This window comes from Atta colombica, unplaced genomic scaffold (genome assembly GCF_001594045.1).
Source record: "Atta colombica isolate Treedump-2 unplaced genomic scaffold, Acol1.0 scaffold294, whole genome shotgun sequence".
Taxonomy (NCBI): Eukaryota; Metazoa; Arthropoda; class Insecta; order Hymenoptera; family Formicidae; genus Atta; species Atta colombica.
Genome location: NW_017259397.1, coordinates 25,250 through 37,863, shown reverse-complemented (window position 1 = coordinate 37,863; position 12,614 = coordinate 25,250). Strand labels below are relative to the sequence as shown.

Below are 12,614 nucleotides of genomic sequence, written 5' to 3'. Positions count from 1 at the left end.
TATATATATATAAATATATTGTATAAATGTAAATGTAAATTAATGTCATCCATTTTGTTTATTAAATTTCATTTTTTAAACTTCTTTATTATTTTTGTAAAAATTTGTGATCATAAATTACTTACCCGTATATAAGATTCTCGGTATATAAATAAAGTAAAATCATATTATATAGAATATATATAGAGATATACATATGTAAATAGATGTTCACAGAGACTCGTGGAGATAAATAATTAACCTGCCTATGTAGTAGAATCACAATACTTTCCTCCAAAATTATGAACTAAATTTATTATGTAATTTAACATTACCTTTCGGACTTTAGAAACTTCTTTCTTCTTTACACTGTCTCTCCTTCTTTCTTTCTCTCTTTCTCAGCTAAAACGTACGACGAAAGATTTGATTGATAACAAAGATGACCGAGCAGCAAACCACTCATCAGGGAAGAACAATGAAATGTAGAAGCAGAAAAGTAGTTAACTGCACCATATCAATGTGCAAAATCCACCAAGGAGGCCAAATCTATCCTTGACACCTAACACACTCACTGGATCGTCTAAAGCCCTGCAACATACATCAAGGTCCCCCTCACTGTACCTAAACAATTTTACAATATAATTATAAATTGAATTTATCTCAACTAATACTTGTATTACATTAAACAAATATTTTAAATATAATAAACATAACCTTTAAGATGTATTATGATTATAGTTACCTAAAGATAATTCAAAAATGCAAACATTGTAATAATAAATTTTTTATATATATTTATAGAATATATATTATAGATATATATTATAGAAAACAGAAATTTAAACATTAAAACAGTAAGAAGTTGGTGTAACAGAATCTGTAGATGATATGTATATATGCTTGAAAAAGACAGAAATAACTTTTTTAGTATGAATATTTGTTTTTTTGTTCCATATATTTTCTACTTTTTTAAAAATAAAATTTATAAATCTCAGCATTTTTAATTAAAATCATTGTATTATTGTATTCTTTATTATTAATATTAAGAATCATTATTAATATTAAGAATCGAGAAATTTGAAAAATTATGAAATCGGAAGAAAATGGAAAAATTTTTTTCCAATTAAATTTTTTCTTCCGATTTCATAATTTTTTAAATTTCTTTTTCAACAAGGTTTGCGAAATCTTTCTCTTCGAAATCGATTAGAATTCTCTCGAGTTTTCACATGGCTTCTAAACCCTCCATTTTTTTTCGTCCACTTCATAATCAGAATTAGAATAGCTAACAAGTATTCGAAGAATTACTGTATAATCTAGTATCTAGCGCGTACTACCTCACTATTTTCTGCTTAGATGACAAACGAATGTTATTAATGTTAACAATAAGCAAATGAAGCGTCTAAAACATTTTCCGGCTTCAAGTATCTCATAGTAATACCATCGATCCTATCCTGCTGACACGCCATATAAGCATCTGCAGAAGAGCAAACCGTACAAATAATAATGCACAGCATGCTGTAGATCATTCATCTGTTGACCACATGATGCGACAAAAAATCTTTCGAGGAAGAAAATGAATTTCGAGATACGTATGATAAATAGGATGGTACGTTTACGTTATCCAATTTATCATTGTGGCGCGGCATTGAGAAATGGAAGGAGAGCGAAATATATGATATAGAATAAGATATCGGCATGTGATACGCCAGAATACTCGACTCACCGAATTGCTATACAGAAGTGGAGTATATCATGAAGAAGAACGCTGATTATAAACTACGATAACAATTTGTGAACGCGACGGACGCAAACGAGCTTGATCCTCGCCTGGACGAATTCGTGAGCGTGGAAAAGCGTCGAGAAGCGTCGAAATGGCTGCCGTTGCCGTGTAATAAGTCGAGTGAACCCCGTAGATCATAGACTATGGAATCACTTAAGGGTCGACAGGAGTCACAAGCTAACTCATTTACACCTTATTTATAGTGCAGCTACATATCTGCACTCTATCAACTACCATATATAGACTACGTTCCAAAACTTTCTCTTCGAGGAAGATTTTACTTTATATGCTATAGTATATGTGTATGTACTATGTTATATATATTTCGAGTAAAATTTTTCTCAGAAAGGAAGTTTTGGAACGTAGCCATAATTGTCTCGTAAAAGAAATATTTTGAGCTGCCATGAAACTTGTTTTGGCTTATATTTTACGAATTTGCGGAATCTATTACAGAATCAAATTTTGAAATTTCATTCTTAAAAGCATTTAATGAATAAAATGATGTGCTCCTTATTTATAATGCAGAAATCATAGCCACAGCTTTATCAAGGGATTGATTGTGTGTCTTGAAATGAGTTGAAAATTACAAAAGTGAACAAATTCATTAGAATATTCATATAATTTAATTGGTCAATATCTAGTAATCATTGCTTTTGTAATTTTCACTTTATTTCAAAATACACAATCGAGAGCTCCAGAGAAGCGCGATCGACTTATGTCAGTATCGCAAAAGTATTAAAAAGTACTAGAAAAAGTATTAAAAATAGTGTTGTAGTTTGCAAAACGGACTATAAAATTCACTATGAAATCACTCATTAAGCAGCCATTATTAATACATAGAAATCAGTTTATGATTGGTTGCTAAGTCACGTCATTACAATGACCAATCAAAACATTTAACATTAATCGTTCTTCTCTGGCCTAATTTCCACCAAGGGTTTAAACTGAATCAGAATGTAAGAATCACTAATCAACTATAGTCGAAATATATTCCCTTGTTCTAGTCGAACGACAGAGGAATGCTTGGTTCCTTACATTCTGATTCGATTTAAACTCTCGATGGAAACTAGGCCTTGATAATGATATCTAGAGATATGGTCGAGTGCATTATAAATGTTTCAAAGCATTTTATTAGCCAATCCGAAGAAAGAATTTTACTAATTGACCAATCAAAAAGTTCGAAGTAACGGCAATTCGACCGCATCCTAGGACTTTAGTTTGCGGTATTTTTTATTATAAATCTAGTGACTTTAGATAATTTCTATGATAATGGGAAAAAGGTCGGCATGGCTTTTCTCAGGGTAAAATCACACGGTGCGGAAATGACTGCGGAATAGAGAATGCATCATAGAAGCGATTAGCGTTATTCTACATTATTTCGAATAGCAGTCGTTTTCTGCAGTGTGATTTCACCCTCAGATTTCTCTTTGCTGATATGAAATTATTGCATAATATTTGTTGATAGTATAAGGTTAAGACAAAAATGTTTGTTTTGGCAGAATTAAAAGATACTGTTAGGATACCACCAAGTAGCTTTAAATCTAAATTAAACAATGTCATTGCTGATGAATTAAATAGAAAGCTCGCTAATAAAGTAAGTTATTTTTATTAATTAAGATAAATTTACTATTATTGAAGAATTATTTTATATATTTTAGTTGTTCCCCTACCAGAAAGTTATTGGCGCGCAATCTGAAATAAATTTATTTAATTGTATTGATTCGAAACATCGAACTTTGATCAAAATAATGGCTTTCTCTGTTATACGTTATATATTTTTATTATAGGTGTATAAAGATGTAGGCCTTTGCATCACATTACATGATGTTACGAAGATCGAAGAGTCGTATATTTTTCCAGGAGACGGAGCTTCCCATACAAAAGTGACATTTAGATTTATTGTATTTCGTCCATGGATGGAAGAAATATTAATAGGAAAAATTCGTAGTTGTAGTCCTGAGGGAGTACATGGTAACAGTCTATTCATATAATTTAATAATGAAACTTCCAACTTTGACCATTCCTAAGGCGCTCTTTACTATATTTTGTTGTCATATAATTTAATTTTTTATTATCTATGTTATTAATTCTTTATATTTAAAATATGGATTTTTACATTATATTAATTAGTATGATAGAGAAATTAATAATTGATCAAAGTTAAATGTTATGAATATAAAATATTTTTAATTTTTAAATTTAATTATCTCAAATGTGACTGCACCGAAATGTTCGGACATTAATTGCAATTGATCTGAGATCATCTGAGACGTTAATAATATAAATATGAATATATGATATTAATTACTAAAAAATCATCGAATATTGGTTTTCGTTAATTTTTTATTCAAATTTACAGAAAAATAGCAAATGATACAAATTGTTTATTTTCTTTTCTAGAACTAAGAATTTTTTTAGAATTTTTTATCGATTTTTTAATACTGCAAATTTTCTTATTGGCAATTCTTTTACCAATATAAGAAAATGCACGGTACTGACAAATTCTTAAAAAAAGTTCTCGCAATTCTATGAGAAGAAAATAAACAATTTTTGTCACTTATTTTTTTGTAAAGTTGATGGTACTTGAGTAAAAAATTAATGAGAACCAATATTTGGCAATTTTTAATAATTAATATCTTGTTAACTATTGCAAAAGTTGCAATAGTTCTAAATATATGGTGATCATTCTGAGATACCCTGTGTATATATGTGTGTGTATATATGTGTATGTGCATGCAAGATGTGTGTACATATAGAATAAGAAAATCAAATCTGAGACCAATTGTACAAATCAACTGTCCTGACATAAAGTAATAAATCATTTCATCAAATAGGTCAATATACATTTGATATCAATATTTTATTTTGTTACAGTTACATTAGGATTTTTTGAAGATATAGTTATACCACCTCATAAGTTACAGCATCCGTCACGTTTTGATCAAATGGAACAAGCATGGGTTTGGATATACAAGACTGAAGATGGACAAACACACGATCTATTTATGGATGCAGGTCTTATATGTGCATGCAAGATCATTATATATTAATCTAAGAAAATATATTAAATATATAATTAACATAATTTAATATAAATAGAAAATATAAATATAATATTAAAGTTGAAACATTAAATTTTAGGAGAAGTTATACGATTTAGGATAGTAAAAGAAATTTTTACGGAAGCACCTTTACCATCAGTACTTAATGCATCTCAAGATATAAGTGAAAAGGCAGAAGCCAATAACGCTGCACCATACATTTTACATGTATGTTTACAAATTTTTAATGTTTTATTGTGATGTATGTCACTTTTAATCTTAATGTGTTAATAGAATGTGTTAATAAAACAATATTTTATAGGCATCGATTGACGAACCTGGTTTGGGTTTACTTACCTGGTGGCAAAATGCATAATTTATTATGATTATGATTATCCTAAGTAATTAGAATGTATGATTAAAGTAAAAACAATTTTGGTCAATAAATTTTTATTTCACAGCACATTCCATTGTATTGTGTCATCATTAAACATTGCATCTGTGAGCAGTATTTCACAATGTGATTCAGTTTTTCAATATAGCTTTGCCTGTATAGATATATTTATGTTTTGATTGATAACAGAATTATAGGTATAGTTTGTACAATATATACAAAGGTATTATGTGCCAAACATGTGACAATGCATAAAAATGATCTTTGCATGTCATTATTAGATTTTGTGTTAAGAGATTGTAACTTAATTTAACAGAATATATTCCAGAAAGCTATTGCTGCAATGATTATAATCCATAATCATTACACATAAAACAGCATTTTAACAATTTATTTTAAAGATAAATTTTTTATAATGCAATATAATAATATTAAATTATAAAATAAATTGTAAAATCATTGTAAATAAATTATAAAATCAATGTTTTTTAAATTTCAGACTTTTCTCCAGCAAATATCTAGCTCAATTATATATTGCATTAATATTATTTAATCGAAAACAAAAAATGTTAGCGAAAAGTCTTAAATTTAAAAAATACAGATTGATATATGTATATATTGCATAATGCGTTAAAAAATGTTTTTGTGTCTTAAATAATAAATACAACAATAATAAATTAAGAAAAACATTCTTTGGCATTCTATTGCTGTTGTCCTAATACGCAGCTCGGACATGTAGCTTATTTAAATTGATTAATACGATGCACTTATTTAGTTAATAGAGCTTATCTATTTGATATATATCAATAAAAGATGTAATACGACACAGACGTAACACACAAATTATTAAAATTATTTTGCGAAATCCGTGAAATATATCTAATTATATGTTACGTTAATATATACTTAGTTGGAAACCACAAAGAATACAGCTAGTAAAGTCTTAAAATTTAGAAAACACCGATTGCATAGGGATATATGAAGATAATATAAGAATGACGATGTTTATCACGTTATCGCGAGAAGAATGCTACAATTGTGAATCGCATGATTTTTCTATCTATAATTCATGTATCAAAACAAATAACACGAATCATGTATTCATGAATAGATTATCGGGTAATACGATTTGGAATGTTATCTTCTGTGTAATTAATATCTGCTAAATACTTTCTTTCAAGTAACATGTGAAGTGTACTGCAACTATAATCGCAAAGAATGCACATGATAGACGTATTTGGCGGAGACAATAATCGAGCAACAATATGAAATTACTTAAATAAATAATCTTAAATTCATAATCAAATGATTTCTTCGCGACTATTGCATCCGTCAAATGCTCTTGATAATGTAGTTTAAATATATGCGAACCAATTAGAATTATGTACAATATAAATTTATCACAGTTCTAACTGTTGAGTCTTTTGCTATATATGTTTATTTGGATTTTCTATATTACTAGGAGGCAAAAAGAAGGAATCACTGATCTTTCATCTCTGATGCATTATCAATCTTTTCTAATGTACAATACTGAATTCATTTTTGTACATGATCATTACATGCTTGAGTCTTCTTTCTGTTTCATCTAATCGATATAGATACATTCTTACATGTCCGTAGAACATGATTACGTGGCAGAATGAAAAAATACGAAATGAACGGAAGTGCATGGGACGTTAATGTATTAAAAATGTCTACGCATTATATATTAAGGGCTAGTATTCTCTTAGACCATTACGAGGAAAACGTAATTCTTTCATTATCTGGACGTCAGTTACTTCTTATGCTGCTATCAGTTACACTGCTTCCATCTTTCATTCAAAATATTGCTTTCTGCGAATTTTTTCTATTAAGATCTGTTTCTCGCAGTTTAATTCTTTCTGTTTGATACATACGTTTGCATATCATAAAGAATTTTATTCGCAGATATTTTTATTAAATATTTATTCGATGATTAGGCAACGTGGTAAATGTTCACGTAAATAGTCAAACAATTCTCGGGACGTTCCTGGACAATTAGTTAGTTCTAATTCGTGTAAGTGTCGAAGCTGTATCAGACTAGATAAACCACTACTTGTGAGCAATGGACAACCTATGAAATTGAATGTTAATTTAATATATATATTTTTGTCAAATTAAATATACAGCAATTAAATTTACATAATTATCTTAACTTTTCTTGCGCGAGTGAAATATAGCAGAATTTTACGTATGTAACATATAAATTAATAAAAATAATATACCTATTATTATATATTTGTGTTGAAATGACATACTTTTCTAATTATTTTAATTAACATTATAATTGATATTATAATTGATTTCTATATATAGAAAGATTTCTTCTTTCTTCCTGAAGAATATATATTTAAAAAATTTTTATAGAAATTTTCAAAAAAGTTTTTGTTTTTCTAATGGATGTAAAAAATAAATTTCATATATTAACAAAATTTACAATATTTCATCACACAAGAAAAAACTTAAAGGGATCCTAAACATGTCCGTTTTACCGTCTACAAATGCTTAATTTTTCTATATTTTTTTTCTCATTACAGATTCGAAAATCTTTTTTCGGGATTAAAGACATTAATACAGGTCTGCATAAGATAGAGATTATATCGAAAACGATAAAAAAACAGATCTTTACCATTATTCTTATTGCAATATGACGCTCTATAATGTCACGTTGATAACATTTGCTTGATATAAAAACTGTGCAATCTATACTTATGAAATAGTAGTCCAATGTTCATATTGTTCACAGACTAGTAGTTTGCACGAAACGTAGAGTTTTTAGAATTAAACTTAGAGGTCCAATTAAAACATTATCATTATATGTGCAATTTATATATACGTGTGCGTGAGATATTGATACAGTAGTACACAATGATGACTACTATATCAATGGGAGCTTTCCAACAAGAGACATAATGATAATGTAACATAGTCAATCATTACATCCTTGTTTGCCAATGTTAAATAAAAATGAAATGATTATTATGTTACACGGTATCGCTTGTTAGAAAGTCCCCAATGACACGTAAATCGTCTGTGTAAGTCCTATTTAATTGGTAAAAAATAAATACAATAACAGAGCATATAATTTTAATTTTATTCCTGAACTGATTTTATATCTTCATATTTAATTTAACGTTTATTTATTGAAGAATTCAATTTTACATTTAGAATTTAATTTATGACTCTGTGGATTTTACTTTCTGACTACGGCTATATATTATTTATTATCACATTGACTAATAGAATGTTGAAGAGTATCATATCATCGAATTATATTAATATATTTGACATATTGGTGAGGTTATCTTCTCTATCGATATGATGTATATTTGCTTGTTTTTTATTTGATAATAATTGATGAAATTTATAATTTTATTAACATCATGAAATTCTTTTCAATTAGCCTTTCAACTTTTTGGCGAGCAATTTCTGTTCCTCTATGCAACGTTCAACTGTTCTCATGCGTTTATAATGTATTTCTTTTCTATTAACACTGTTCGATTATGATAATATCTTTACGTTTATCAAATATCTGAAGAGGGTCTAATTTAAAGGCTGAAACATGTTACATCATAATTAATCTTAATTATAATTAATCAGAATATTGTATACTATTGTGTAATATTTCGGTTTTTTAATATATAACATAATTTTGTAATTGACTCTAATATGCTCTTTTACTGTATTTATTTTTTTATTTTATATTTTATATTTTATTTTTTTTATTTTATTATATTATTTTATTGTATTTATTAATATCAAGAATCCTTTTTATCATTGGATTGTCCGGAAAGTTCGTGCCGACTAACCTATATAATTTAATAAATGTATAACAAAATTTAAATCTTCTGCGTTTCAATTTTCCTTCAACATCGGCACGAACTTTCCGAACAGCCCAATATTATTAATTTTAATTGATAAAACAGAGATTTTAGGATCCCCTTAAAATTATTTATTAATTAATTAAGTTGATTAATGCGATCTTACCTGCCACAGATAACACTTGTAGAGATCTCATGACACATAAATGTTGAAGTCCGAAATCTCTAAGTTGCGAACACCATCTTAGAAACAAAGCATTCAATGAAACCATCGTGGAGATGTAACCGACGCCGATATCAGTAATGTGTACACACCTGTATAGTAATATGCAAAATATATATGATGCAAAAGAGATACAAATGAATGAGTTATTATCAAATACAATATTCAAAACACAACTATATTAGACAATTATATTAGAAACATGAAATAATAAACAAGGCGCGTATATATGTATTACCATGATAGATGGTCTTGGTTGAAAATAATTGAAAATTCATTTATATTTTATATTATATAATAATTTTGCCTTACCTATCTAATGTGAGTTCTTCTAAGTTATTCAAATCACAGGCGATATATTCTAAGGCTGCATCTGTAATCCTTGAGCACCAGCTGAGATCTAAGGAACGAAGTCTTGGCAAGTTTTCAGCGATTAATTCAACGCCGTCATCTGTTACTTTACTGCATCCAGAAAGTGACAGTACAGTCAGATTAGGTAAGGAATGTACTAAAACAAAGACAAATATATTATATTAATTTAATATACATCATATTACATATAAAAATATATATATATGTACATATAACATATATACATATAAAAATATATATATATACGCATATACGACATATTTTAAAATGGTAAAAAGTTACAAAGAAAATCGTTTGAATATGAATTCTAATACGTTTCTTTGATTTTTAGAATAGAAATTATACTTAAAAAAGTGTAAAAATTTATAAAGTATGAAAATTTGCTTATTATATTTATGGTGATATTTACAACTGACTTTTTAAAGTGGACTTTTTAAATTAATTTTATATTTATTCTTCTTTTTACCATATTTTTATTTTAATTATTTTAATAAATTTAATTAATTAATTAAATTTAATTAATAATAAACATCAATTAATTTTACGTTTCAAAAAATACTTGAATTATAAAATTTTATTAGTGACGTAAATAATTCTCTTTTGCAATATTCCATTCAAATAAGATATACATTTGTTATGTACAAAATACATATACTTATTTACTAGCAGAGTCACTATAACTTAAGTTTGAGCTATCGGTAACAGCTAAATAAAGCTACGTTCCCCTTAATTCTAAATTTAAGTACATATGCATCTGCTTTAATTTCGGACCATTATATTGCTCTATATCTAATTAACTTTGTCATTAACAAAAAGTTCAATTAGAATTTAAACTTGACAAAAAGCTCATATTTTTTAAAAATAATTTCATGATTTGCCTTCATCATTTGATTTTGAAGGAATAAAGATTTTTAATTTTTAATTTTTTAAAAGCAAAGTTTTATCGTATATCTCAACAAATGTAAATTTGTCTTCATATTTTTAAAGATAAAATTGTCCATCGAAGAATAAATTGTCTTTTTATCTTAAACTTCCTAAAACATCTCAAATTAATATATAATATTGTTACATTTGAATGTTATAAGAAAAAACTTGAGATGAGAAATAAATTCATTAAAGATAATGATTTCCAAGCAAAACATGTTCAAATAAAATGACTCTCACCAATATTTACTACACCGTGATTTGTGAGCTCCCAACAGGATTGCAGTTTCAAGATGCTAAGTGCACTGCTTTGCTTTGCACTGAAGTAACCGAGCGCAGCGTCAGTAACATGATAAGCTTGCAGAGAAAACTCATATAGGCTCGGCAACAGCTGAGCCACGGCGCCGACAGCCTCGTCGGCGACATTGATGCAATCCGACAAAGACAACGATACTATTCTGGGAGTAAGGCATGCCCATAGGCCAGCCTCTGTTATCTCATTGCAGCCGGCCAATTCAAGCTCATACAAAGCCTAAAAATAATGGCAAATCAAATTAATTAATTAAATCGATTCGATCACGTATCGTGCGCGTCTATACTTAACAAACGTATCTCTGCGTATCTCACAATCCTTTTAATGAGAACTCATCTCTTTAGTTATGGAACTATCTTATATCGCAAATTGAATCTTGGTTGAGTGACACTTTCGCGCAAGCGGATTTAAGTAACGATTTAAATAACGATCTTTGTTTTCAAATAAAAGCTAATCGAGAATGTGTGTATATATATATATATATATATGCTTTGGATAATGTCAATCGAATACTGTAACTTTTCGATTTTGAGATTATTCGAATTACGAAAAATTGTAGGATCTCTTTTACAAGCTATACATATATATGTATAGCTAGGATAGATAAGCGTTACAGTAGAATACGATAAAATACAAAAAATAAGGACATAGAATTTACCTGCAAATGATCCAAGAGAGTTTCGAGACCTCGATCCGTCACCGCGCAACACCTCAATGACAGAGAATGCACGTAACGTTGAGCCAATGGAAAACCGCGTGTTAATTCCGGAATATCTTCGTCGGTCGCACCTAAGAGAACTAACGAATCGAAGCCTCTTCTTACTAAAGAAGCGTAAAGTCGGGTACGTGCGTTTGGTTGCATAGCGCGAGCTTCGCGGCATCGCACCACCGGCACCAGCCCTGTCCAAAGACGCGGTCTCGCATACAAAACGTCTCTCCATCTCGTGCAAACCTATGCATATAACGTCATGATAATATCATGTGATCCATAGATATACACACACACACACACACACACACACACACACACACACACACACACACACACACATTTATATATATGCACATTTAATTTGAAGATGAAAAAGCTAATATGACGATAACAATGTATCGCGAATATTCTATAGAGAGATTTAAAAGTAAAATATAGAATATAAAAGTTAAATATCAATATTGTATTGAAATTGATTATGATGAACTATGAATATGAAAATTGGGCTAAAAGATATTTTTTGTATTTTTTAATTGCTGCATGGCGGCAAGTTTTAACTGCATATAATTGAAATATAGAGAATTTCACGCACCTGAGCCAAGATTCTTCTTTCCGTAGCATTAAAGTAGAGAAAAAATCGTCCAAGGAAGTTATCGTCTTGCATCAACTGTTCCCACGTAATCGGTGGCATATAACCGCCGGTTCCTCCACTGGCCAGGGGAACGGCTATCTTCATCCTATTTCTGGGTATCCTACTTCTGCTCGGGGTGACGTTATTCAAGCGTTCCTTATTGTTGCCTGCTGGTACGTTGTTAATGGTCTGTGCGGCACTTCGACTGGGCTTTTCAGGCATCGCATTCGCATTATTCGCGCTTTGTAAATTCATGTAAGCGACGCTACCACTGCCGCCGCAGAAGACGTTTGTCACGCGTTCCATCACGCTGGTTTTGCCGCTCCCTGAAAAATTTCAGGCCAGTTCCAACATTTTCCGTTCGCGTGTTAAAAATTCGCAGAACACAAACTACAGTAATATTACA

The 12,614-nt window shown here is 29.2% G+C and overlaps 3 protein-coding genes across 7 annotated transcripts in view; 1 reads left to right on the top strand and 2 right to left on the bottom strand.

Moving 5' to 3' along the window:
- LOC108690080 overlaps positions 1 to 1,849 on the bottom strand; it is a 16,489-nt gene extending 14,640 nt beyond the window's left edge. Inside the window, exons 1-2 of the mRNA XM_018197184.1 lie at positions 1,703 to 1,849; positions 315 to 567 (exon numbers count right to left, since the gene is read on the bottom strand). The gene's annotated coding sequence lies outside the window, so the exon portion shown is untranslated. The remainder of the gene's footprint in view (positions 1 to 314; positions 568 to 1,702) is intronic.
- Positions 1,850 to 3,068: 1,219 nt separating this feature from the next.
- On the top strand, positions 3,069 to 5,265 carry LOC108690088 (DNA-directed RNA polymerase III subunit RPC8). Its single transcript, XM_018197198.1, has 5 exons — positions 3,069 to 3,353; positions 3,547 to 3,730; positions 4,634 to 4,774; positions 4,901 to 5,028; positions 5,123 to 5,265. Exons 1-5 carry the CDS (start codon positions 3,243 to 3,245, stop codon positions 5,174 to 5,176), a joined length of 618 nt encoding a protein of 205 aa, XP_018052687.1. The 5' UTR covers positions 3,069 to 3,242; the 3' UTR covers positions 5,177 to 5,265.
- Positions 5,266 to 6,142: 877 nt separating this feature from the next.
- LOC108690081 (F-box/LRR-repeat protein 16) overlaps positions 6,143 to 12,614 on the bottom strand; it is a 10,140-nt gene continuing 3,668 nt past the window's right edge. For all 5 annotated transcript variants that reach the window (XM_018197188.1, XM_018197187.1, XM_018197189.1 and 2 more), the window contains 6 exons: positions 12,170 to 12,534; positions 11,524 to 11,817; positions 10,793 to 11,084; positions 9,569 to 9,764; positions 9,200 to 9,348; positions 6,143 to 7,286 (listed from right to left, as the gene is read on the bottom strand). In XM_018197188.1, the coding sequence (XP_018052677.1) occupies positions 7,138 to 7,286; positions 9,200 to 9,348; positions 9,569 to 9,764; positions 10,793 to 11,084; positions 11,524 to 11,817; positions 12,170 to 12,534 (1,445 nt within the window). In that variant the 3' untranslated portion in view covers positions 6,143 to 7,137. The remainder of the gene's footprint in view (positions 7,287 to 9,199; positions 9,349 to 9,568; positions 9,765 to 10,792; positions 11,085 to 11,523; positions 11,818 to 12,169; positions 12,535 to 12,614) is intronic.

Bases quoted from the DNA above. Each gene is read 5' to 3' on its own strand.
- LOC108690088 (XM_018197198.1), top strand. From the start codon at position 3,243: ATGTTTGTTTTGGCAGAATTAAAAGATACTGTTAGGATACCACCAAGT. The intron at 3,354-3,546 runs GTAAGTTATTTT...TTTTTATTATAG, and splicing joins ATAGAAAGCTCGCTAATAAA to GTGTATAAAGATGTAGGCCT. The intron at 3,731-4,633 runs GTAACAGTCTAT...ATTTTGTTACAG, and splicing joins TAGTCCTGAGGGAGTACATG to TTACATTAGGATTTTTTGAA.